The sequence below is a fragment of the Haliaeetus albicilla genome, chromosome 18, assembly GCF_947461875.1.
Source record: "Haliaeetus albicilla chromosome 18, bHalAlb1.1, whole genome shotgun sequence".
In the NCBI taxonomy this organism is placed as follows: domain Eukaryota; kingdom Metazoa; phylum Chordata; class Aves; order Accipitriformes; family Accipitridae; genus Haliaeetus; species Haliaeetus albicilla.
In genome coordinates this window covers 17,227,744-17,253,985 of record NC_091500.1, presented here as the reverse complement: position 1 = coordinate 17,253,985, position 26,242 = coordinate 17,227,744, and the positions used below count along the sequence as shown (strand labels likewise).

Here is a 26,242-nt window from a genome sequence, read left to right as displayed (position 1 = left end):
AATTAAACTAAGTGCAGAAGAAAAAAACCACACAAGCAACATCCTTTTCCTCTTTATCACTCTTCACTGGAATATACAGACCTTTCAAAACTTTTTAACACCACCTCTGTCCTATTCACCCTTTCCAGGCATCTTTCACCTAGGGTCAACCTCTTCTGCAAAGGCAGGAAGACAATTCCTAAATTCGAAACCCTTCTCTGCCACTCTTCTGGCTTCCACCTGAAATAATCCTTTAACCTAAAATCTCCCTCAGTATTTATTGAGAAACATCAAAGCCAAGCAAGAAAAAAAGAAAAAAAAATCCTGACATACCACAACATCACTGAGATAAGCAAAATCACCTGGACCTCATCTCTGATGCTATATTTCTCTATTCTGCCTATCTTTTCATGTCAACTACTACCAATCCTATTATTATAGCTTTCTAGTACTAATTTCCCAGAAGAAACAGCAGCAGCATTCAGCAGAGACCCTCAGACATTTAAAACACCTTCAATAACCCTATTCTTTATGAGGAATCAAATCAGAGGAATACAGAGCCAAGCGATTTTGGATAAAATTTCTCTTATATGTCATCATATTCGACCTTTTTTTTTTTTCTTCCATCCCTTCAACACTAACCTAAATTTCTTTTCTTTGCCTGCCTCTTGAAACAACTTCTTCCTCTACTGTTAGGTACCATCACATAAAGCACTAATACTTACTGCGTCTTCCAAGTTGCAATTAGCTCCCTTCTTGAGAAGCTCCTGCACAATTTCTAAATTGCCTTGCTCAGCAGCCAACATGAGTGGAGTCTGGCCATTCTGAAATCAAAATGATAGGAAAAGCGATGCATTGGGAAGTGATGCAAATGATACACATACACTGACAATAAAAGGCCAAAAACTACAGAGGAACATTGTTTCCAGTTTTTAATTGCCATTGAGAAGGAATGGTTTTCAAACCACGCAGTAAACTTGCAATAAAAATGGAGAACATGATATTAAACCCTGTCCCATAAGAGATAAAAAAACCCAAACCAAACAAAAAAAACCCAAAACATTTCAGACATTAAAAATGGCTACCAAAAAAAAAGTTACATTGTTAAATATCTTTCTTTCTGAATGATTTGTCCACTGAAGACATCTCTAATACAGCCTGTTACATCTTGAAGTAACTCAGTCACATTGTTTAGAAATTAATAAATAAATCAATCTAGCCTAGGAACCACAATGGCCGTTAAAACGTGCACACTGATTCAGAGTAACAGTAAGATTTATTGCTGAAGTCTTGGGGAAAAAAAGTCAAGTTATACACCACACTTTCATCTGACAGTGTACCAAATACAGCCATCATTCCTGTCCCGTGCAACACAGGTTCTTAACAGACAGCCTCATCTCAGGGAAGATAAAAGACAGAAAAGCTGGTTTATTTGTCTTCAAGGATGTTTTAAAAGTCAGTTACAATCTGTCATCCTTCCATCAGCCTACTTCTGTGTCAGCAAACTTCTGGGATACAACTACTCTGCATGATGAACAGTAAAACATAGTAAATTTGACGATAAATTTGTTAATTTCAACAAGCTTAATAAATGAATTCCTGACGTCTCTTCTGTCTTTTCCCTGTACCATATAGAAAACTCAAGTTATCTAGTCTAAATAATGCAAAAGCTACATTAAGAGTTATATACCAGCAATTTCCCTGAAAAGAATAAAAATCAATGCACAATCAGAATAGAGTAAGATCACTAATCTTCATTAGTAGAACAGTTAACTGTAAGATTAATAAAGATATTTGATGAGTCCTTTCTGCTCTTTATGTTAAAAAAAAAAATAAAAAAATCACAGAAATGCACTGATTCTTTCAAAAAAGCTTTCTGGTCCTTCAGCTATTCCCTAACTAGTCTTCACAGAATCTTCCCCATGACATTATGGATAACCAATGGTATTACTCATGACAGTATATAATGTAATCTCTATCAGTGCAACTTTTTACAGGGAGAAATTATGCTCTCATGTAAGTTTATGTTGTTATAACTACATGTTGTATATATTCAAACTGATACCTTTGCTTTTAGATTCTAAAGAGTATTTTCTATCAACAAGCAGTAGTATTTAGGTCTGGTCATAAAAAAAAATTAAAAATGTTCAAAAAATCAAAAGGAAGGAAAATACTACTTTCTTCAAGAGAACAGCTCTCTCTGGAGGACAGAACAGCCATAACTTTTGCTCTTTAAGATGAGTTCTTTATATGCAAGTTAATATTTTGGGAATACACATGCCAAGTGATTTGGGAAATCATGCCTCACCAATCTGACTGCCTTCTGTGATGACATCATTGGCTCAGTGGATGAAGAGCTGAGACACTGTTTATCCCATCTCTAGCAAGGATTTAGACAGTCTTACCACAACATCCACACAGACAAACTAATGAAGTACGGACTAGATAAATGGATAGTGAGGTGAACTGAAACTGGCTGCACTGCTGGGCTCAGAGGGTTGTGATCAGCAGCACAACGTCCAGCTGGAGGCCAGTCACTAGTGCAGTACCACAGAGGGGTCAATACTGGGGTCCTGTTTAACCCCTTCATTACGGACCTTGGCAATGGGACAGAGTGAACCCTCAGCACCTTCGCAGCCGATACAAAGTTAGGAGGAGTGGCTGATGCACCAGATGCTTGTGCCGACATCCAGAGGGACCTCGACAGGCTGGAGAAATGGGCCAACAGGAACCCCACTGTACTGAGTGTAGGTGTCCAGGTTTTGGTATCAGGGGAGCTGCAAGGGATCTCTGTGAAGAGAGGCTGGGACTGCCTTGTGCCAGACACAGCCAATTCCAGCTTGCCCCGAACAACCCGCCTCAGGACACAGGACTAGATAATCTACAGATGTCCCTTCCAAGCAGTGCTTTAGCAAGACATACAAAAAATCCCTATTTTAGCATGAGCATTCTTCTTACCTCCTGAACAGTTACTATTGTTATCACTGTGATCACCTTCCACAGGCAGATAACGCAAACCAAACAGAAGTATCTCTGGGCAAGAGGAGGTTGTGGATAGGAAAATTAACCCCTTCTGTAGAAAGTGTCATACAGTTGTAGACTGGCTCTAGTATTCTTACATGTAAAACTTTTTTATATGGGTACTGAAAACATCCTTCCCTCTTTGCTAGGAGATTCTCAAATACAGGTTCAATGTTTTAGCAAATCATGAAGATTTCACCAACACAAAAACAAAAGATAATTACTATGCCTGTGGCAACTTTTGAGAATCTGGATGTCAAAGAGTCTAGACACTCCACAACAATTAAATGCACATATTTCTCACAAGCATGTCAAGTACTGTATATCTGTACAACATGTCTAAGTATTGGAAAATCCAAATTATAAAGGGGCACACCTGTATCTCTTTACAAAACCATTCAGTGGTGTTGGCTTACAGATTAGCTCTCTCTTGCAGTCCGTAAGAGAACAGAAGATTCAGAATTGAAGATGCAGAAGGTACTTCAGTATCAACAGCAGAAGAGCAGAAAGAAAGGCACATCAAAGGAAACTGGAGGCTGTTAGGATCAAAGTGTATCATACAAGGCAAGCATCTATCATTAGCTGTTAAGTAATCAAAGTATCTGATATGAGAGAGAAGAATGTGCACAGGGGAAAGGACATGCAGGGAAAAGGCAGAGAGACTGAGACTCGCTCCACTTAACTGAAACTGCTGGTGTTAATCTAACAAAACCATCCATACACAAACTGACCGGAACATCCCAGTTTTTCTGGCAACTGATCACAGTCAAGACATGAAGCATTGGTAAAAATGTGCATGATCCTACCATTGGACAAGTCACTGCAGCCTGGGAGGTCCTGGCACTAGCAATTCTCAGCTTACCAGCAATGTTTTTAGACCTACTCCACTGGCACTCCCATTTTGGTATTTTGTTTTTACCCAAGAAGAAAAGACATCTTGGCAGGTCCAAAACTGGAAACAGAATTGCACTCAATGCCACTGAATTCCAATGAAGAGCTAGCAGTTGAAAAAAACTCATATCATTGATACGTACGAACAGCCCCCATCCCGCACCCTCATGGGTTTAAAACTGATGCAAACCATACATGGCTCCAGAAATTACTTTCTCCTATGCAATATATGAGAAGACTGAAAAAATTAGGTATCAGGGAAATGATCTCTGCAAAAAAGACAGTTACTGAAACCCAGGAGTGCACTTAGTCCCATCAAGAAGACAAGAAAAATTTAGAAAAGAACGTGAAAGCAGTGACACTGTTGGTAAAGTCAACACAGACTATCCATCTGATTTTGGCCACATTGTTGAGAGGAATTCCCAGCAGAGGGAACAGACTATTCCTCTTCTCAGATACACAGCATGCCAGGTGGTGAGATTCATGTGTACGCTCTGAAAGTTAAAAATTCTCCCATCTCAAATACCTCAGCATACATGCATACACAGAATGAAATGAATGTGCTGACAATAAAAGAAAACTGTCCAGACCTAATAACTACAATAAGGCTAAATTCTGTACATTCTTTTCACATTTGCATGATGCTTTTTGGTTTAGAGTAATATATGCCATTCAACTTCTTTCCAAAAATATTCTTTCCATTTTATACAGGTTTAAAAAAAAAAATGCAACAGAAAATGCATTTTCCAAGACTTACTTAAAAAAAAAAAAAGGTATGAATTGGAAAGCCAGTCTTCCATACACTACAAGGTGAGTAAAAAAACTGCCTGGGCTGTCAGACTCAATGGGTAATGGTCAACTGTTCACAATAACTGGTGCCCAGGTGGGAGGGTTTGATTTGGGGCTAACATTGTAGCCTCTTCATCAACACCCAGAACCATGAAACAGAAAGCCCTCTAGCAAATTTACAGACTGCCCCAAGCTACAGAGAGCAGCTGACATGCCAGAGGGTAGGAATGCCTTTCAGAGGAAATTCAACAGGCTGGAGAAATGGGCTGCCAACCCCCCTGCAGTTCAACAAAGGCAAACTCAAAGACTGGAACGGACAGACCCCAGGCAACAGTACTGGCTAGGGACTGCCTGCCTGGGGAGCCACGCTGCAGAAATGGGCATGGGGTCCCGATGCACAAGAAGGGCATGAGTCAGCAGTGTGCCCCTGCAGCAACGAAGGGAAATCAAATACTGGGCTGCATTAACAAGAGCACAGCTAGCCCTCTACTCAACACTGGTTGAGGCTGAATCCAGAATACAATGCCCCATTTTGGGCTCCCAACAGCGAGACTCCCAACAGCAGAGATCAACAAACTGCGGAGTCCAGCAATGGGGTCACTCAGACGGTTACGAGACTGGAGCGCAAGACATGCAAGCAGAAACTGAGAGCTGGATTTGTTCAGTCTAGAAAACAGAAGAGTAAGGGGGCATCAATATCAGTCTTACGCTACCTAGACAGAAGGGGAATCTTAGAAGACAAAAGAATATTCCTCTCAGAGACACACAACAAGAAGAGAAGAAGCAACAGTCACAAGATGCAGCAAAGGATATTCCAATAAAACATAAGGAAAATAGTTTTAAACGAAGAGTGATTAAGCACTGGAGCACTGCCCAGAGAGGCTGCAGGTTCTCCATCCTTTTGAGGACTTTCAAATTTTGCTTAAGTCCCAGCCTGATATAACAATGAAGTTAGTCCTGCAATTAGGAGGAGATTGAATCCAATGACTTCCAGAGGTCCTCTCTACCCTGAATTTTGCTATGAATCTGATTCTCTACATAAGTTGACAAGGTTCCAGTTCTACAACACTATTTAGGAAATCAGAACTAAAATAAAAATTGATGATACAAGCTGTACATCCAGATAAAACAGAAGTCCAGATGCTTACAAACCAGAAAATCTACTACGGAAGTTGAAATAAATTAGTCAAATCATCTAAACTTATTTGTAAAATATACAGAAGACTCAATAGTGCATCAAGATAACCTAAATATTAAACATTGTGCAAAACAATATAAACAGTCACTAGCAACAGACATTTGCATGAATCAAACCTCCCAAGAAACTCTCAGGTATTTTTAGGACATTATAATGAAACCACAGCACATTCACTTAAATTGCTGGTGGTGATATGCTCAAATCAGACAACAAAGCAGAAGCTAACAATTACCACGCTATCCCAGGATTCTAAACAATCCACATTTAAACTCCCTACTATGTATCAAGACTTCCTGTGTAATCCTGGTAGTCATTTAATCCTCCTGGTTACATCTAGACTTACTTTTTGGATACATATCTTTTCATCCAGATGAGCATCTGCTTGGAGTTAATTACAATACACCCACCTATTTGGACCGTGTAACAAAGTTTCTCTTGCCTGGAAACCAGGATGTGGGGGAAGAGTTGTTCTCATCCCAAGTTTCACCCCAAAATGGACAGGGCAAGAATGTACATGCAGCTGGGTCTGTGAACTAAGAAACAATTCCTAGCCACAGAAATACAGGTATAATCTCCACTCGCAAAGTAAGGACAGAGCTGCATTTTCCAGCTCAGAAGAACACTCAGAAAACAAATACAATGAAAGATGCTGAGGTGTTGAAAGAAACTGAATACTGTGTGTTCAGTCTGTGCACTGGTAAGCAATCACTTGAAAATAAACCTGAAATTTGTACATTAAATAACCAGTGTGATCTCACTAATTATTCATTCTGTAACTAATAAGCTGCAATATGAAACTGACCTTTCAGAAAATAATCTTACCTCATTTCTCTCATCTACATCCCTGCATTTCTCAAGAAGCGCTTTCAGAGCAGGAACATTTCCTTCTTCTACGTAGGTCAACAGACTCTGAGTCATCAGACTTGCCATCTTCGCACCGTATTTAAAATGCTTCTATAACAAAGCTTATCTGTATTTCAGGAAAGGAAAAAAAAAAAGCAAATCATAAGTAAAAGCTATGGGAGTTAACTTTGACATTAGAAAGCATGAATTGTACATGCCAGTAAGTTATTGGTTGGGTACAAATACCTACCCTTCTCCTCAACAAAATGCTGTGGAGGCATATGCATTGAAATGTACTACATTTCAATGAAAAGTCAATTGCTTAGTCTTTCTGGTTCTTAGAAAACTACAGAAATTATTCTAATTTTTAGGTACTGTCTAAATATGTATTTTAAATGGAATGCATAGTAGTCTTTCATTTGTATAATTTTTTCTGCATATATAACATTATAGGAATACCTCTATATGTTACATACTTTATATATGCTAGTTATTTACAATATAACCCTTATCCTTTATGTACCTAAGCAGAACATTGAGACTATTCAGCATTATGAAATACAGTGATAATATCTAAATTGCAGCCATACTGAACTCTGAGAGACACCATTTATTAAATCAGTTATCACCGACTTTATCCAGACATGCCTGCATGTGATGGCACGTTGTTAACTTGCCAGTCAAACTTAACATAGCTTCTGTTGACTGACTGTATGTTTCTAACCTCTAATACGTAAGACAGGAAAGGTTTTTCTTGGTTAAGGCAGACCATTAAGAACCATTTCAGACTTCCTAAAAGGCTGTGGGCTAGTAAGTTCAGAGAACCAGTAGTATTACTGCACCAAATTTATACGCATACAGCTCCAGAAGCTGAATTATTCACTGCACCTAAATTAAGTTTCACTGGATGCAGAACAAGTCATGGGGTTAAATGCAAGATTCCATCCACCCCCACCCACCACCTTTCTCCTCACCAGCAGATGACATGATTGTTCTCTCTCTGGGTTTTTCTTGCACGATAGTGGTGTACCAACAGGGTTAAAACTCAGGCTTAGTGTTAGCTAAAGCCTACTGGTTAGGCTATTCTCTACCAGGCAGAAGCCAAAGACCAGTGGCTTTCCCAGGCAAATGTTCTCAATTTTTTTCTCACATAAAGGCAGCCAGTTAATTTTTCTGCACTCCCAACTGAAGTGGAACATTAGCCAAAAAGAGACAAGAGGAAGCCAGCAGGAACGTCACTACACTTTGTGCAAGGAAGTTAATTTAGAGATTTATATCAGACAATCCAGCCCTGCTATTAAATTGCTTAGGCAGACTGTAACAGTAACACACCATCCTTTCTCCTTTAGCAAGTAAGTATATATAGACGAACACCCTGTTGTCAGGATGTTAGACACAATCTGAGCTCTCCTGTAGCACCACAGGCATCAGATGACCCACATACAAAAATGCTTTGTTCATAAAAATGTCAGCAAAGAAGCCAACACGCCCAGTTCAGTTAAGATGACAGCAGCTCTGGGTACATGTAGAAGAACTTAAGCATACACAAATATCTAGTGACAAAAGAAACTATAAGCTACATACATTATAGGTATGCAAGCAGAAGAACGCAAGAAGAAGAAGAGAGGAAAAGGAGGGACTGTGATTCCCACTGTCACATTTGGGCTTAAAATCCAGGTTGCAGTTTAAGGGACAAATTCCAAAGAGGTTTTAGGCATCTAACTCTCCATAGTCCAAATGGCCACATACCATGTAAACATACACAAATCAAATTGTGTCATTCAGACATTATTTAAAACCAAAACCTAAGATCAGTTAAAAAAACCCTTAGATTTGACATACAAAGCACAGCAACAGTTTTACTAGGCATGGCACAAATAGCCAGTCTCTCCCACAAGTAAGTTAGAAATAAACTAAGAACACAAAAGGTCTGTCATGTTTACCATACAGTTAAAGTACCATTGTGCAAAGTGGGGTGAGCAGTGGTGTCATATAATTGTCTTCATTTAGGAGGAAGAGCTAAATGAGAGGTTGCAAACTTAAAAAAAAAACTAAACCACACCAAAAATGAAAGGTTGAAAAGAAACAGTGATTGTAGTGACTCAGTGCCCAGACACAGGCTCCTGCTGCCATTTCAGATACAAAAATACCAGAAAAGTCACCATCTTGCCTGGCATCCAGCTGCCAGTCCAGACCAGCCACCTCCCTTATGGCCTGCGCCAGTATCTTACAGCCCTATGCAGATGTCTTGGATATTCTCAGGCACCTAAAATGATGTTAGATATTCACATGCAGGCACCTAAATTCCTCCCATCATTTTTTACAGATTTTGACAGAAATTCATGAAACATGACTTGCCGCTAGCTCCACTGCTACCACAGACATTTTCTGATTTCCCTGTGCAGGGTCGCAGCTTCTCTCCTGTAGCTTTATCTTAAATCCCCAAACTATCTTCCATACCAAATGCCAAATTGAAAACTATATTAAAAATCCTCAGCAAAACATGACTACAATGTCTCCCAAGTGAATTAAACTCTGCAGTTGCTATCAAAATTTCACCAATCAATTCTTAGCTAGTGTGAAAAGGAAAAAAGTATTCAGCATTGCTTCCTCCTCAAAGTAAGATTCTTCCCTTGATGTTCCCTACTGTTGTATTTCAAAAAGGCAAAGGCAGCCCTGCTGCGCTGTAGATAAGTATCCTGCTTCAGAAATCATTACTTGAACTCCCAGGTATCGAGACAGCACAGCTTCTGCCTTAATGTAGATCTGAATCCTTGCAGGCAACTTAAACCTTTGACTAACAGCAAAATACCTGACGCTAAAGAATGCATCCAGAGCTGCATTTACAAACCCCATGTTAATATTACTTTTTTAAAATGAAAAAAGCTTTGTAGGGGTGAACTATTTGTCACCTACACTACACTGTTACATAATATCCCCTTCTTAGAATTAATAATGGTCTATTTTATAAAAACAAAACCAAGTATCGTAATTATGAATTTTATATCCTCATGCTTTCATTTGCCACTTTTCAGGCAAGCTTCTTAGAGCATCCAAAAGATTAAGATCACTGGAGGGCTTTAGGAAAGCACTGTTTAGGGAGTCAGCAACAGAAATTTCGATTTAAAATTCAACCTGAATTCACCAGGCTAATCTATTTATAAGTATTCTTCTCATCCTTAAACAAACCCACAAAAAAAACCAGTAAACATGTCTGAAATTAGGCTGAAGTTCATTCATGATATTTTCACTCATGACAGCAACTTAATATAAACTGAGCACAACCACAGTGCATCTTTTTATTAAACAAGACTTATGTTATTATGTTATGAAAATTAAGCACTGTACTCAAAGTCCATGCGGGTGCTGGACACTAAGGTGTGATTTCTTCCAATGCTTAAGATTTCTTTTAAATTATCACAAATGCATTGAAGCAAGACTCTGAAGTACAGTCTTGAGCTAGATAAGTAACTCTATTCTGGCCGCTCCAATGGCAAAAGCTCCTGAAATATATATTCATACACTTTTCAAAACAAACAAGCCTAGAACAAAAAAAACCCTCAATGGCTCATCCTTTACCAAAAAAAAGGAGAACAACTTAATCCCTGCCTAATTTCATAAATCTAGTGCAAAACTAGTACCATTCAAGAATATCCAATACATATATGGTCCTCAATTGCTCAATTAACAGTATTTACTTTGTTCTTTGACACAGCAGAAGTATTTTCACCATCTGTAACAACACCAGGAGCCCATTTGGAAGTTGATCCCCTTTCAACAAGGATTAATGCTGTTACTTTTTCTCCCACCAAAGCAAGCCAATTCCCAGCCCACGAACCAGCTCTTCATTCACAATCCAAACTTCCAAGCTTAGAAATCTCACAATGCCCTTGGGCTGCAAATCCTGATATTTTATAAGACTAACAACGCATCAAGAAGGATGAAAAGATATATTAAGAGCACAAATGCTCAGGTGAAGGCAACGTTTGCACAAGGATTAACCTGTTTTTTAAGGCGCTCACATCCTAGCTGAAGCAGATGTTATCACTGTTTTGGAAAGACGGCAAAAATTTGCTGATTTACAAAAATTTAGTTTCTCTCAACTGCACCAATACTGACTGCAGAGATGCTGATAACTCAAATCTGCAAATATTTAATGTACCCTCAGAATCTCATACAGTTTCTAACTAGATTAAAAAAATATCACTACACACAAAATTTTCCAAATATCACCATCTTTTTCATCATTCTCCCCCATTTTTTTATCATTCTCTCCCATTTTTTTTAATTCTGTGAGCTGTGATCATTTATGAATAAATATCAAAATTGGTCAACAAACACTAGTGTTATTGAGAATACTTCCTTTTCTCGTTTTGTTTTCAATAGGTAAAGATCATAGTGACTTACATAAAATTCATACTTTTCATCATACGATGAAAAAAAATTGTCACCTTCTTATTAACATGTTTCCTTCTATTTCCAGGTACAAAAGCTACCTTCCCAACATGCAATACTGTGGTAGATCTTTCAGTTAACAGTAAAAGGAAATAATTACAGTGCTGCTGAAATCTGGGCATGTACTAATCAGATACAGAAACATGCAGTACTGTGCCCTTAAGAACTGGAAATGCCATCCTTCCAAATTAAAATTTAAAGAACCGTGGAATACAGATGAATTGTACATATAAAATTTGTTACAAAAGACTAACATAAGTCAATTTCATATTCTCACACATTTTTATACTTTATGATGGCATGAAAAATGAAAAACAAATTGGAACATCACCTTTACTCATGCTGCAGAGAATCTTGCTGACACAAGTATTACCCACCCCTTATGACACCTTATTGTAATTACTTGCTAAATAGACATACTTCATAAACATTAAGAGATCACAAGTTGGGCATCACATGAAGCAGTAAATATTTTTAACTATTCTTTCTACAGGAACTGAGTTAACCAAGATTCTGTTTAAAGAACAAATTTTCAAAACAGTTGAAGCAAGCCTCTAAAATATTGATTTCTGGTATTCAGAGGCAGAAAGAAATAACAAATCTAAGCTTTCATAAGTGGTCTACCCCCACATCTCTTCTCCAACACCTAAAGTTCCAGTATGACTAATGACTTCATGCTGATTTTCAGCTTTTCCTTATTTATCTGGGAACATTTATTCTACTTCTCTTAGCCACACTCCTGTTAACCAGATGAGAAACATTTTAATAGACTACCTTATTTTTTCATTACTTTATATCAAAGAACAAATAGTATAACTAAAAAACATTAAAAGACACAAAAGGATAACTAAGATAGAGACACAGACATTATTATTTTGAAACTTGTAACAAACAGAACTAAAAAGTTTACACAAAAAGAGATCCCTATGGTTGTAACCATTATTACAGTACACTGTAAGAATTAGGGAAAACTGGAGATACGCAAGTCATTCTTTTCCATCTTAGGCACTCAAGACGACAGCCATTTCCAAATTTTGTAGTGAGGGGATTTTTATTTTTTTTAAATAAAACAACTGAGACTAGAGATTACATCCAAAATACCAGAAAGATGCAAACACTTATTTAAACAAAAAGTCATCATTGTCATCTGATAGCAACTATCAGATATGTCTACGTTCTACCCTGGTTAAAAAGATCAGTTAAAAGAAAGGTTTTGTGAAGTAACTGGCAGTGAGATTTATCAGAGAAAGTAGTCTACCTTTAAGACTGAATTTAAGTGTGGTCAATGAACAAAAAAGTATTGCTAAGCACATCTGAATTCCAAGAGAAAATTCCACTCCTATAAAAATACAAAACAATCCTACAAAATACTATTTCAGGTATCAAATACTTTAAATGAAAGAAAGTAAACAAAACCAGGTATCACCATTAAGCTTTTTAAAAAAATCACACCAACCAATATAAATCAATTCTGTCAAAACCTGTACGAAACACACAAAAGTTCATTGAGAAAGTCTACAATATCATCTTACGCTATCTCATAAAGCCAAGGCATTTCTCTGTATCATAAGATCAAGGGTTTGTTAGTCACAGCCACAAGATCTATGACAAAATCTAACTTTGGAAGTATTTTCACTTAAGGAAAAAGTCAGTTGTGATGATGATTTCTTTGTTAAAAAGATTTTAAAACTAATATGGCCATGTTTCAGAAGCTGTGGTCACAGAGGACTTCAGGTAGATTTGAATTTCTTGGTAACTGAGTTACTTTAAATAACCACCACTGCAGAAAAAAGAACAAATGTCTAGTCAATAGACAAACACATGGGTTTTCTTATGCATTCTGACGTGATAAAAAAACTCCTTTAAATCCTTCCATTTCTTTATTACTTGACAAGGGGGTGGAGGGAGTGTCAGATAATTACTTTCATGATTCAAACACTTTTCCAGCAAAAAACATATTACTCCAGCATGAATCCTTTGTCAAAAGTTACAGATGGGAATGCACTCACCCCAACGAATTTTTCAGCATATACGAGAAGTAACAAAGCCCCGTCCTTAAGGGATTTTGCTATTCAAGCTCAACTTCTTCAGTGGTGCCCAGTGACAGGGCCAGAGGCAAAGGGCACAAACTGGAGCACAGGAGGTGCCGTCGGAACATCAGGAAACACGTTGTTACTGTGAGAGCGACCCAGCGCTGGCACAGGTTGCCCAGGGAGACTGTGGAGTCTCCATCCTTGGAGATGCACAAAAGCCGCCCGGACGCGGTCCTGAGCAGCCAGCTGCGGGCGGCCCTGCTTGAGCAGGGGTCTGGACCAGATGACCCCGAGCTCCCTCCCAACCTCAACCGTTCCGCGATTCTTCACCTCGGAAATCAGACGCCACACTCTCCTGACGGGTCGAGCTCTTATCTCTCTTTCCGAGTCAAGCAAAGGAGAGAAAAACGGTACAGGCGGCTCCCCCACCCCCGGGGCGGAGCTGACAGCGACACCCGGCCGTGCCCGCGGCAGCCCACGGGCCGTTTTATCTCCTGTACGATGTCCCCGCCGACCACAAAGAGGGCCCCGGCCGCCCGTCGCACACAGCGCTGCCGGAGCCCCAGGGGCTGGCCAGGGCGGAGCGGCCCGGGCGCCGCCGCTGCTCCCGGCCCCGCGGCCCTCCGGCCCGGTCCGGGGCGGGAGGGGACCAGCCCCGCCAGCCTACCGCGACCGTTAGTCCCCCTCCCCAGCGAGCCCCCTGCGGCCCCGCCGCTGCCGGGGGGCGGCGGGAAGCTCCGGGCGCGACGGCGAGGAGGGGCCCCGCGACGCCCTTTGTTTGTCAGCCGGGAGCGCCCCCTCCCCCGCGCCCTTCCCCTGCCCTTCCGCGCCCGGCCCGCGCTCTCCCCGCTCCCCGCCTTCCTCTCGCCACTCACCCCACGGCTGGCGGGACTCGGCCCCTGCGGGCGGCTCCCCGCGCCCAGCCGGAGACTGACAGGGAGGCAGCGGCCCCGAGCGCTCCTCACTCCCCACCACCGGCGGCCGCCATCTTACCTCCCTCTGCCCTCCTCCTCCCCGCCCCTTCACCGGGCTGGTCACGTGGGCTGCGGGGCGGCACCGCCCGCCGCCACCGCCCGGCGCCGCGGCCTGGGGAGCGGCGGACCGCGGGCGGCGGGAGCCGCGCCTCGACCAGCCCGCGGGACGGGCGGCCTAATAACCCTGTACCGGCAGCTAATAACGGGGACCCAAAACAAAAAGCCTGCCCGGGAGCCCCGACCGGCAGGGAGTCACCGCGCTCCGCGGCGTCCTCACCGGCCGAGCGGTAGCGGCTGACGGGGCTCGGGCTGAGCCCGGCTCCGCTCCCCCCAGGCTGGGTAGCCCTGGGAGAGCTGGAGCACAGTGACCGCCTTAGCATTCACCCCGGGGCTGCTCTCCGAAAGAAAAGGGATTACAAAAAAAAATAAAAAACTGTTAACAATTGCCATCTGATGGATGAGCCGAGGAAAGCGTGGTTTTCAAACGGAAGGTGAGGACTGCCGTTGGTAGATACGGGAGAGGAAAAAAAACCCTCACCACACCACAAACTTTGAGATTCACCAGCTTCTCCCAGACCTCCCCGACAGCCCAGGTGCCCGAGCAGCTTTGCGGGTATTTTGAAAACCCACCTCACGGCCTGGGCCGGGGTGTGAGTGGCTGTGGCCTTCTGACACCATTTCCAGCGCGTTTTACAGTTCTTCAGTCTGTACTTTCTGTGATGATAAAACGCAGCCCATGACTGTAAAAGGTCACTTCCATCTTCAGCCTAGTCCAAATCCATGATAACAGATGCATCTGCATTTAATTCATTTGGACAACTGGATGAGATGATCTCCAATGACTACAACTATAACACCTCCCCAAGAGATGACGGAACCTTGCTTAAACCTGGGATGGCAACAAAGGGTGGCAACGAACCAGCAAGGGAAAGGAGTATGGCCTCCATATTCCTGCTTATCTGTAAGGTTACTGAGTCCCAAGGGTCAAAGCACTGACTTAAAATCTTTACAACACCGAGATCTTCCATCTCTCTCAAGAGCCATCACTGTTAGCTTCTTGAAGAAACATCTGGCAGCGCTTCCTGTATATCCCAAATAATTATCACTCACCAGAAGGTAAATACTTATAACCAGGAAGTGGGCTACAAGTGCTTTTGCTCACTTTTTTAAGCATGGTTTCTCCTATTACCTTAAGAAATCCTTCACACCCAGATTAAATAAACAATTTCCTTACACTCACAGAAGTTGATAATACAAGGCAAAAGAGCAAGCTTTGAAAATCAAAAGCTAAATCCACTTAGATCTTGCACCAAAACACTGATTCAGCTGAAAAAAAAACAAGAGGAAGTAAGGACATAAAGGACATTCTTCTTATTTACACAATAGAAGTGCAATGTGAACAGATGGAGGATGAATGAATCCCTGCAGTTACTGCTGGGCTGAAACATGCTCACTCTGTGCTACCTGAATGTATACACAGGGGCCACTGCTAAAGGATGAGCAGTCCTGATGTTTCAAGCATCCATATAATCTTATGTACGCAAGAGAAATAACAGTCTGACAATGGATTTTCAAACATTTTCAAAATATTACTCTTTTTTCAGAGTTTATACTAAAATGTACATTAATCTCTCACTTCATGATCTCCTCATCACCCAAATCCTTATTCCACTACCATAGTGTTTCCACCCATCAGGTGTTAGCTGTCTTCTCACCCTGCAGCTACAAATTTATCAGGCAGAGCCAGTAGCTCCTTCCCTCCTGTGTACAAAGGAACTGTACACACACCAGGAATACACAGGCAGGGAAGGCAGAGTTTTCTGTATGGTTCTTCACCTTCTTCCCCTTTTGCTACAGATCGGTCCAACTCCTGACATCCTTGTGCTCTTCTACTTGTACCCTACGCCTACATTAGGAACAACACTTTCCCACCAGTGATTAATGCACATAGGCAATGAAACACGGTTCCACTGAAGGGTTGAATAATAGATTTGTGATTTCACACAAAGCAGTCCACTTCTCATCAAACACTTTTAAAAATAATCTCTTAACCGTTGTCCCCCAAAACTTTTGTCATATTATTAATATAGTTTAAGTGACACTTAACTCTGAGCAAAAATTTTCCAGAGTCTGTCTAGAAATACTTGATTTTTATGATGCTTTTTAAAAAGGTAATACATGTTGATGTTTGTAAACTGCTGCATTAGAGCATATAATCTGACAAAATAAAAAATTTCTTCCAAGCAATTTTCTCTTTCCAGCTTTTCCATCTCCCACAGGGTTTCACAGAATCACAGAATGGTTGAAGTTAGAAGGGACCTCTGGAGGTCCCTTCTTTACATCAAGGGCACATTGCTGGCTCATGTTCAACTTGGTGACCACCAGAACCCCTGCGTCCTTCTCTGCAAAGCTGCCTTCCAGCTGGGTTGACCCTTGTTGACCCTCATGAGGTTCCCATCAGCCTATTTCTCCAGCCTGTTGACGTCCCTCTGGGTACCCTCATGACCCTCTGACATTCCCAGTTTGGTGTCATCTGCACACTTGCTGAGGGTATACTCTGCCCCATCATCCAGATCATTAACAAACATGTCAAAGAGGATCAGACCCAGTATCAACCCCTGGGGTACACAGCTATAGTTACTGGCCTCCAGCTTCACTTCGTGCCAGTGATCACCATCCTCTGGTGCTGGCCGTTCAGCCAGTTTTCAATCCGCCTCACTGTCAGCTCATCCAGCCCATACATCAACAGGTTCTCTATGAGGATCTTACAGGTTGCAGTGTCAAAAGCCTTACTGAAGTCCAGGCAGACAATATCCACTGCTCTCCCCTCGTCTACAGAGACAGTCATTTCATCATAGAAGTTTATCAAGTTGGTCAAGCATGACTTCCCCTTGGTGAATCCATGTTGACTACTTCCAATCACCTTCTTGTCCTTCAAGTGCTTGGAAATTGTCCCCAAGATTAATTGATATTCAATGCTCCAAAACAGTGGATAAAATTTAGCAAGACTCACAAAAAGACAGCCAAATGAAAAAACATTAAGTGCATTTTTCAAGTAATTCTTATCCTTTTTGTTTAGCCTCCCTCATAATAGATGTATGATTTTTAATCTTTTAATTTTTAAACAACTGGACTGTCGCAGTAACCAAGCTTGCCTCAGGCACAAAATTGCCCCAATATTTCAGATTTCAACATCTACCCAGTAAAGATATAAATTAAAAGTTATTGTTGTGCTTTAATTATTAAGCAGCTTATTATTCTAATTACCATAGTACTTAAAACTGGTTTTTTTCCTTCCTCCCATTTCCTCAACTTTAATTTATCAAAATCATGGCCATGTAACATGCATATTTTTGCCACCTGACAAAAGCATTAATATGGGAAGAGGCTGTTATGGGGTAGAGTACATGGGCAGCCATGTTACTCATGGTGTAACAACCTAAATGGTAAAGTAGGCAATGGAGGGCAAACCAGAAGGATTTGATACAAAGACCACCATATTTCAAACAAAAGGAAAGCTGGCATGGAATTCTCCCCCATGAAATAAGTTATTAATTATCAGTCAAGTAATTTAGGTATCCCATCAGGAAATCACTGGGAAAACATTGCTTTAAGCATGTGTATTACACGAGTGTTTTGTTTTTTATCTCATGCTTGATTTATATTTGAATGTTTTTCTTGTGACAGTAGAATAACTAGAATAAAAGTGCGGAGAGTCCTTTTACTGTCATAGTTTAGTTTGTAAAGATAATGAGTAACCCCCACAGAGAAATAACTCTCTTACTACTATAAATGGCCATCCTAGGAAGATCTGTAAGATGAACTGGTAAACTGTGCTGAGGGTACAGGTCTCCAACTCTAATGTAGTAAGTAGGTTGAAGACATCTTCCCCTAGAACTATTTCTGTATTCTATGCTGAAACATCCTGCATGTTATCAGGAAGTTACTCACATGGAATTAAGTTAATTATAGGCACAGGAAAATATCTGCTGGCTCTGGGATGTTCTTAATCAGGACTCTTTCTATTCAGTACCTTGAAAGAGCAGAGTTAAAAATTTCCATCATATGAATAATCATATTCACCAACAAGTCTTAGCATCCTAAAGTAGTAGCAGAAAGCTGTGTTTTATCTCAATCTGTTCAAATGAGCTTTTCACTAAACAGAGTAGTAAATGTTTAGTTCATGAAGATACTTTTCATACTCCTGACCAACTCCATTGTGAATGCATATTTGAGAAGGCAATTTCCACTGCAGTCTCTAATTTCTGGTTGAAATGTCAGAAATCACCAGAGCTTCTAAAATTGCATCTGTAAGTCCTTTGTGTTGAAATGGCAAGTATTTTCATCTCCCACAACACAGCTTGCTAAAAAAGAATTCTAAACACACAAGGCTTAAAAATATCATTACTATGGTAGGGCCTTCCAAGAGACCAACACACATTCCAGTATTCCTCTAGGGTGAGACCACTTGCAGAAACAGATCTTTGTGAGGATGTCTTCACAAACTTACATTGGCTTTACAAGGTTTGTACTGAAGCAGAATTAATACCTGATCAAGAGAAGAGAGAACCAAGATTCAGTACGAGACAGGAAGTGATGGAAACAGCCCTTATTTAGTAGTGACATGTAATATCCCTTCTTTTCTGTAACAACCTAAACACACATGGTGAAGAACCTGTAGGTCAAGGAGTCTCAGCCTGCTTTAACGTACTGTCACCAGCCAACAGAAACTATCACAGTGGAGTGAGTCCTAGTAGTCCAGTTTCAAAAAGCAAAAAAATGCACATGCATGGTACACATTTAGTCCTGCTCCTTTGGAATCATCAATTAAAGCAGCAGCTTGTTCAAAACACTGATTTTGATTTGTTAGTTATGAGGTTTTCATTTCTCAAGCTAAAAATAGCTGAGTTGTCATATTCAGAAGCAGTGCACATGAGGCAACAATATGCTTTGAGACGGAGAGTTTAAAGTTGTGTAATTACCTTTCCCAAGTAACAAGAGGCTAAACTTGAAATTCTATTTACCAGCGCTACTGGAAAACAATTATATACATATATTTTTATGTAAACTCTAGAAAACAAATGAAATGAAAGCAATTTTGAAGTAGAACAGTCCAAGTAACAGTGTAAATGCATGCATTGTAATGTTTAGTAATCTAAAAGGAGAAACTGCATTAAAATAATTTTGTTCTTTAGCACTCACAGACACCAAAGAATTTAGAAAAAGTTCACTTTTTTTAAACTACAGTTTAATCAGATTTAAAGACACAAATTAGAAAAAAACATTTATAGGCAAGTTAAAAACACCTTTAAAACATAACAGCATGCTTCTGCAGCACTGCTGAGACAAATTAGAAATAAGTAATTATTAAAATATCACAATCACAGTGTAACTAACAGTGGTATTTTAATTTTACCATACACCAACACTTAGTTTATGGATCTGTTGAAAAATAACACTTTTTAAAAAATATATATTTTGGAATAATAAAAATGAAATTCACCAACAATGCATTATAATCTGAACCAGGAAAGGCAAATTTAGGAATACTGTAGCTATCCACTTTTAGGGGTGTTTTCTCACCTTAACATATGGGTAGTTGGAGGCATAACTACTTCTGCATTGAGGTAAAACTATTCCCTTGAATGTGTAACCAAGGCAGGAAACAACAAAGTTCCATATTTTTAATTCTTAAATTGAATAACTTATTACAACATCTTTGAATAATGCTATATTTACCCATCTTACACTATTTTTTGTTCAATACATTTTGAATGTTCTCTTCTAACTGATCTAGAACACATCTGAGGTCTGGGATTTAAGAATAACTACCTAATTATTATTGTATCATTTTGACACCTTTGTCACAGTAAGACACATCAGAAGATTCTTCATAGAAATAGTCAACACCACTGGACAAAAGAAGGTACAAAGAAAAGATGTAGAGAACTGATAAACACATAGAAAGGCAAAATATGCATAGGCAAATACTCTTAACTTATTGTGACAAAAGATTGTTGCACCTTTAATATGTGGTGTTGCACTATTCTGATTACCAGTGTCTAGGCACCCTGTTTCTCTATTTTTTGTTTCAGATTACATCGTCACCATTTGGAAGCCTAATCCAACTACAGCATGGGCCACAGCTATCTGTTCATAAGACATATTGTAGTGAAACCTAAATGAAAATCCAGCTTGGGGTAGTTCTTCCTCAGAGAACAAAAGGAAGGAAGAAGATTGTGCAGAGGTCTCTTTTGCCAAGAGGTTAGTTTGGAATAAGGTGCTGGACTGAGTCACTATTAATACAAAAAGTTTCCTCCAAAAGTGGCCCTAACTCAGATTTCAGTCATATATCTGAAGTCAAATTTTGTCTTCGTAGCCTGCAGCAGAATATCCTGTAAGGGTTGGTGTTGCAAACAGAGTGAAAGAAGCCCTTTACTTTCTACTTAAAGCGTAGCCAGCGGATTCTATTTTCACTTTAGGAAGCAGAAAGCTTATACTCTGAGAATGGAGCTCAGCAGCCTTCAGCAGATGTAGTGTACAACTGGAAGGCTCAACACTACCTCATGTAAATATTGATATGGCCTATTTTAGGTATATTTATGCACACTATATGTAACTACAGTTTGCCAATTCATGAAGTTTACACAGTGTTTGTATGGATATGCACATGGATTTAGAAAATCTAAAAACATCTAAAATCAAAACCAGGCCTAAGTCACTGGACACACAGCTAATGCACAGATGATGATGAAGTGGCAAAATTTGCCTTTTTTTTATACCTAAAGTGAGCAAAATTATGTTTTAAATATTTAACGGGATGAAAATTAATAAGTTGATGGTTAGGTTTTGTAAAAAAACATAAGCAGCTCACCTGAAAACAAGTTTTTAAGAAATTAATTTTTTGCTTTCATTTAGTTTTGACCATAATAAGCAACTGTTGCCGTATTTGCAGTTGTAACCTTGCAGGGTGACTTTGTGGATGCCTGGATTTCATGGTGTTTCCACAATGTCCAGGTTAAGACAGCAAACACATCAAAAATTCAGGCAGATGTACCATAGAGCAGCTGCAGCCTGGGTCACAAGTGAGTAGATCCTCTGTCAAGCTCTGCATGTAGGCTTAGCTCCTCCCAGAAACTCTTGTGGCAAACCCCCCTGGCCACTGACCAGAGACTTCTTCACAGCCAGTGTTTCCACCATGACTATGAACAAGATCAACAGTGCAAACTAGCTTAGATCCAGACAGCTCTGGTAATCCAGTGGGAGTAGGCTCAATTCACTAGAGTATCTGCTTAGATACTTATTCAGCATAGCATTTAAATACTTGTTTAACTTAAGTACTTACAGCCAATTGAGTTTTTAACAGGAAATTTGAAAATACTCCCAAGTGCTGTTCAGAGTATTACTGGACCCAAATAAATGCCTAAAGGCTAATCACGTAGTGAAATGGTGTGATGAATCAGCACAGAACCGATGTGTATTTTTCGTATGTAGAGTCTGCACCATACTAAACCCCTTAAATTTATTTCCATCTGTTTTTATAACGCCGATCACTTTTCAACATAAATGGCAATTTATTGAAAATGAAAAATTCTCAAACCTGATTTCAGAATTCAATTAGAATTATAAAGTGAAAGACTTAAGGATAAGGGAAATGAAAGCCTAACTTACTGTAACTTGTGCTTTTAAATTCCTTCATCATTCAAGGCCAACTTATAAAGCTGAGCATGTGAAAGTTTACATGTAAGTAACAGTGACACATTTGCAGGCAAACATGAAGACACATTTGACCATGTATTTAAACAAATCTGTTGACGATTTGTTTGCAAAGCTTCTGAGAGAAAGCTCCAGACTCTGTTAAAATTACTTTTGATATGAATTTGACAGGAGGTAAAGATCTCATAAAGGTCTCCTCTGCATCAGAGGACATTTTACCACTAACCAAATCACTGCCATCAGAAGAGGCACAACTGCCTAGTGTGCATCCTGTCATACAAGCATAGTATTTATATTTATATTACTTATTCCCATAGGGGAAACAGAACAAGTTATTTAAGTGTAAAATTCTTCTAATAAATGATATACTATACTGGTAAAACTCATACCACAAGTCAGCGTAGAGCAGGGAATATACAAAGATTTTTTCGTAAAGTCTTCTCACTAAAGTATGATTTGTTATCAAGAGCATATTGAAATGCATACCAATATTTTTACCTGGTAATATATTTTAAAATGTCACCTATTACTGAAATCTTGTCTACATGTCAACTTAAGAAATGGCCATGGAAGAATAAATTTCCTGAATAAGAAGGACATGTCTGTAACTGTAAAGCTAACAAAGCCTTCCCTGTTACAACAGTAGTAGGCACCACTGAAAGTATTATTTAAATGTATAATATACATCTTTCATTAATACAGAATTGTGAAATTTAAAAAAGGTTAAGCAAGCAAATAGTTACTATCAGGGTGACTACATTTACTAACATTAACTCATTAAGTGCCTGAATGAATTGTTCACAATAGACAAATATCTGCAAAGCACCATAAAATTGTGAATGATATGTTATATTTACTTTTCATAGTGTGCTGATCTGCAATACAAAAAACCACTTTTACCTTTTGGATACACATCAGTTAATCAGTGAAAGAATACTTAAAATCATGTTTCCTTCATGCCCAAAATATTTCTAGGAAATGTACTTTCTATTTTTCTCAGCAAGAGCAATAGCAAATCACCACCATCCTTTCAAATTCAGTATTATAAAATGACATGTGTAAAACCTAAAAATTATCTAAAACATCAGGGCTGGCTGCTCTTGACTTTCTGAGTAAATGGATAAAAAGCATCCAGTGCGATAGCAAGGCAGAAAACAAGTAAATCAGAGGGAAAGCAACAACAACAAAACCCCTGTTTGACTAAAATCAGAGTGCTGCCATTAAAACAAAAAAACTCTTTCCATAGTCCCCAAGAGAATTCATTTGCACGAAGAGCAGATTTTGGTTCAAAGTACTTTTATATTCAGCAGTAACATTTAAAGGGTAAATTCTAGGACACTATACTTAAAAATAAATTCTGTGTGGAACTAATTAGTTGTCATAATTTTCTTGTGTTGCTATTATTTAAGGGGTTCAAACCATGAAGAAAACAGTAATTGTATTGCATACAGACACCAGTCACATCCAATTTTGAAACCCGTATCTTGCCACTTGTGCCCAACAACAGCACATACATATTTTCTTAGCTGTTTTAACTTCCCCATATACAAAAGTTCTGAACAAAACCGTACCAGTGAATTCACTGACACTGAAGTACCAGTCTTCGCTATCCTAAACCTGCTTATTTTCTGGGAGTGCTTACAACTGTTTTCATATTTCATAATGAAGAATTAGTAAGCCTCCATCGCACATGTGGGCACACATGCCAAAACAAGAGTACCAGAACATTAATGGGAAAAATGGCACATGAGATGTTATACTGGCATCCAAAAGTGCTTGTTTGGGTAGATACATAGACTGCACCAACAAGATGAATTTAAATTCAACAGCAACAAATGCTGAAAGAATTAACCCTAATTCTACTCACCCATCCAGAAATATGCAATTCTAATTTGTTATTTTACGTGAATGTCCCTTCAAGAACAGAAAGTGGAAAAATATCTTTCCTGATTCTGTATCTAATAAGGATAATCAAACAAAGAAACTAGTGTGCCCTTACTTATAAACAACAGAAAAAAACCATAATGCCATTTCAAAGAGACATATGACAACCACAACCCCATGTAAGCAGAGGTCTACTTGGGTAAACAAGCTAAGGATTTAGAAGTCAGATTATTTTATCTTAAAGATAATACAGCTGTTACTGAAACAACGAACATCCCCGCTCATCTAAACAGACTCATCTACTCTCATTTCATATTTAGTTCCCCCTTTCTAACTGTGTAAATTAGTGCTAACCTACATATATGGAAAAGGTATTTTATCCTCGTGGAGTTTTAGGCAAGGAGCCAAAGGCCAGACACAGAACTATCACAGCAAGGAAACAACTCTGACCTGACTTAGGATCTGGTTCTTTAGAGAGTAAGCCAGAAGTACTGTGACTATTTTTGCATGGTAGTATCCCCAAAGCTGAGGACCATCATTGCACTTCTGGAACTAAGAATATTCACCCCACTAGTGCCAGATATTTGATGAAAAATTTAAGGTTCGAAATATTATGACAAAATTTTTCTCATTCATTTGTAGGTTATTAATCAACAAGCTGCATTATTTTTCTCTGGTAGTATTTTGTGTCATTTTTAAAGCTAAAAAAAATCCATGTGGATAAACAGTTTGTGTTTCCTTAAAAAAATTACAAGAAAATGCAGAATATAAGCAATTAAAATGTAGCCCTTTAACAGCAGTACTCTAGCAGGGACCATCATCACAATAAATGGTCTGGAACAGATATAACCACTGAATTATTCCCTTGACACACTTCCATAATTTTGTAAGCCAGATATTCTGAAGGATTTCTTTCTTTCATTATGTTATCCACAAATATGATGTGAACTTTGCATCTAAAATTCTAATTTAAAGAAAAAGCTTTTCCTCAAATTGATATACTTCTTTGGATAAAGGGCCATCAATTATCAAGCATACAGAAATTGGTTATGATAGTAATTTCATGTTTGACTACCTATGCACTAAAGCTCAAGATAATTTTGCTATTTTATATTGAAAACATCATCAACTAACTACTGTACGCCTGAAAATTCAAAACAACTTTAAGTATTAAAAATAATTTTTTGTAAAACAGTTCTATTCTAGAACAAGTATTTCTGGTATTTAAGGGTAAAAATGCACCTTCATTGAAATCCTGGTGCTTGCACATTGTCTTCTGTGTCCTATGGCTGCCTTTCCTTCTCTAGCTGCAAAGCCCACTTGGCAGTGTTTTATTGTTTTTCGGTACTTTAAAGAAACCTAGATTAGAGCTATCAAGCCCTGGAAAAGATGAACCTTCATGTGTTTCTTTTTTTTTTTTTTTAATCCATTCAGAAGGGCTATGTGTATACTCTTTATCAAAGAAACCTAACTATAATTTGGCATCAGTAATGTTTACAGTTCTGTAATGTACTGTAATAGTTTGAGATACTTTAAGAAAACCCTCCAAATACTGAGATGCTTATTGCAGTTCCCTTTTAAAGATTCAAAAGCCTTCTAATGACTTTGCATTTCCTATTTTTATCTTCTTTATAGCATATAGTATTATATATTTGAAATATGCTTTCCACATAAAATCAAACTTGAAAATACCCACTTAGAAACAATATTTCAGTAAATAGAGGGTTTAAGGCAAGTCATTCATTTGGAAAAATTAATTTCCATTTGTTAATCCTAGATTGACACAATTTTGTTCCACCCCATCAGTGCCTTGGGATACACAACGTACATTCAGCAAAGGGCACACATATGACCCTATGGACATACGTTGCAAGTCCTGAGTGCCCATTGAAATAATGGTAATATCTTCATATAAGGCGTGACCCACAGGGACATGGCATGGGAGGGGTTAATTTGTTTTGTTTCCAGTCTTGCTATTGTATGTGATTTTCCTAGGTAATGCATTCTTTTCTTACTAAACATCTTTGCAAACAAATACAAACCCCTTTAAAAGGTGCTAAAAATGGGTTTCTGAAAACATACAAAATATTTTCATCATAGTATTTCCTCAATCACTGTTTTAATGCTTGATATCTGCAGGTTATTTCTTGTTTCTGACTGAAACTATTATTTGTTGTGGAATAACTGTTCTTTTGCAAAAGATTTTCTTCTTCTAGTTTTTTGGACCACACAGGCTGGACGCTTTCATGCTTTTTACTTCCTTTTTGAGTTCTTTTCAATGGAAATACCAACAATACCAGGATGCTGGCAATATGAAGACAGAAATAGCAGGAGCTAAAAAACAAACAAAAATAATAATTCAATAAAAATCTGAACACTCTTAGAGGATGCTTTAGGAATAAGTCTACTGGCATACAGTACTTTGCTAAGACAGGAAGACGTTAATATTTACTTTAAGA

At 39.0% G+C, this 26,242-nt stretch overlaps 2 protein-coding genes across 4 annotated transcripts in view; both read right to left on the bottom strand.

Annotated features, from left to right (window-relative positions):
• Positions 1-14,221, bottom strand: part of KIDINS220 (kinase D interacting substrate 220) — an 80,422-nt gene extending 66,201 nt beyond the window's left edge. For all 3 annotated transcript variants that reach the window (XM_069805842.1, XM_069805843.1, XM_069805845.1), the window contains exons 1-3: positions 14,085-14,221; positions 6,701-6,848; positions 705-803 (exon numbers count right to left, since the gene is read on the bottom strand). In XM_069805842.1, the coding sequence (XP_069661943.1) occupies positions 705-803; positions 6,701-6,808 (207 nt within the window). In that variant the 5' untranslated portion in view covers positions 6,809-6,848; positions 14,085-14,221. The remainder of the gene's footprint in view (positions 1-704; positions 804-6,700; positions 6,849-14,084) is intronic.
• A 5,188-nt stretch (positions 14,222-19,409) lies between these two features.
• The window catches only part of MBOAT2 (membrane bound O-acyltransferase domain containing 2), a 108,289-nt gene continuing 101,456 nt past the window's right edge, over positions 19,410-26,242 (bottom strand). The window contains exon 13 of the mRNA XM_069805834.1: positions 19,410-26,117. Coding sequence (XP_069661935.1) covers positions 25,895-26,117 — 223 coding nt within the window. The 3' untranslated portion in view covers positions 19,410-25,894. The remainder of the gene's footprint in view (positions 26,118-26,242) is intronic.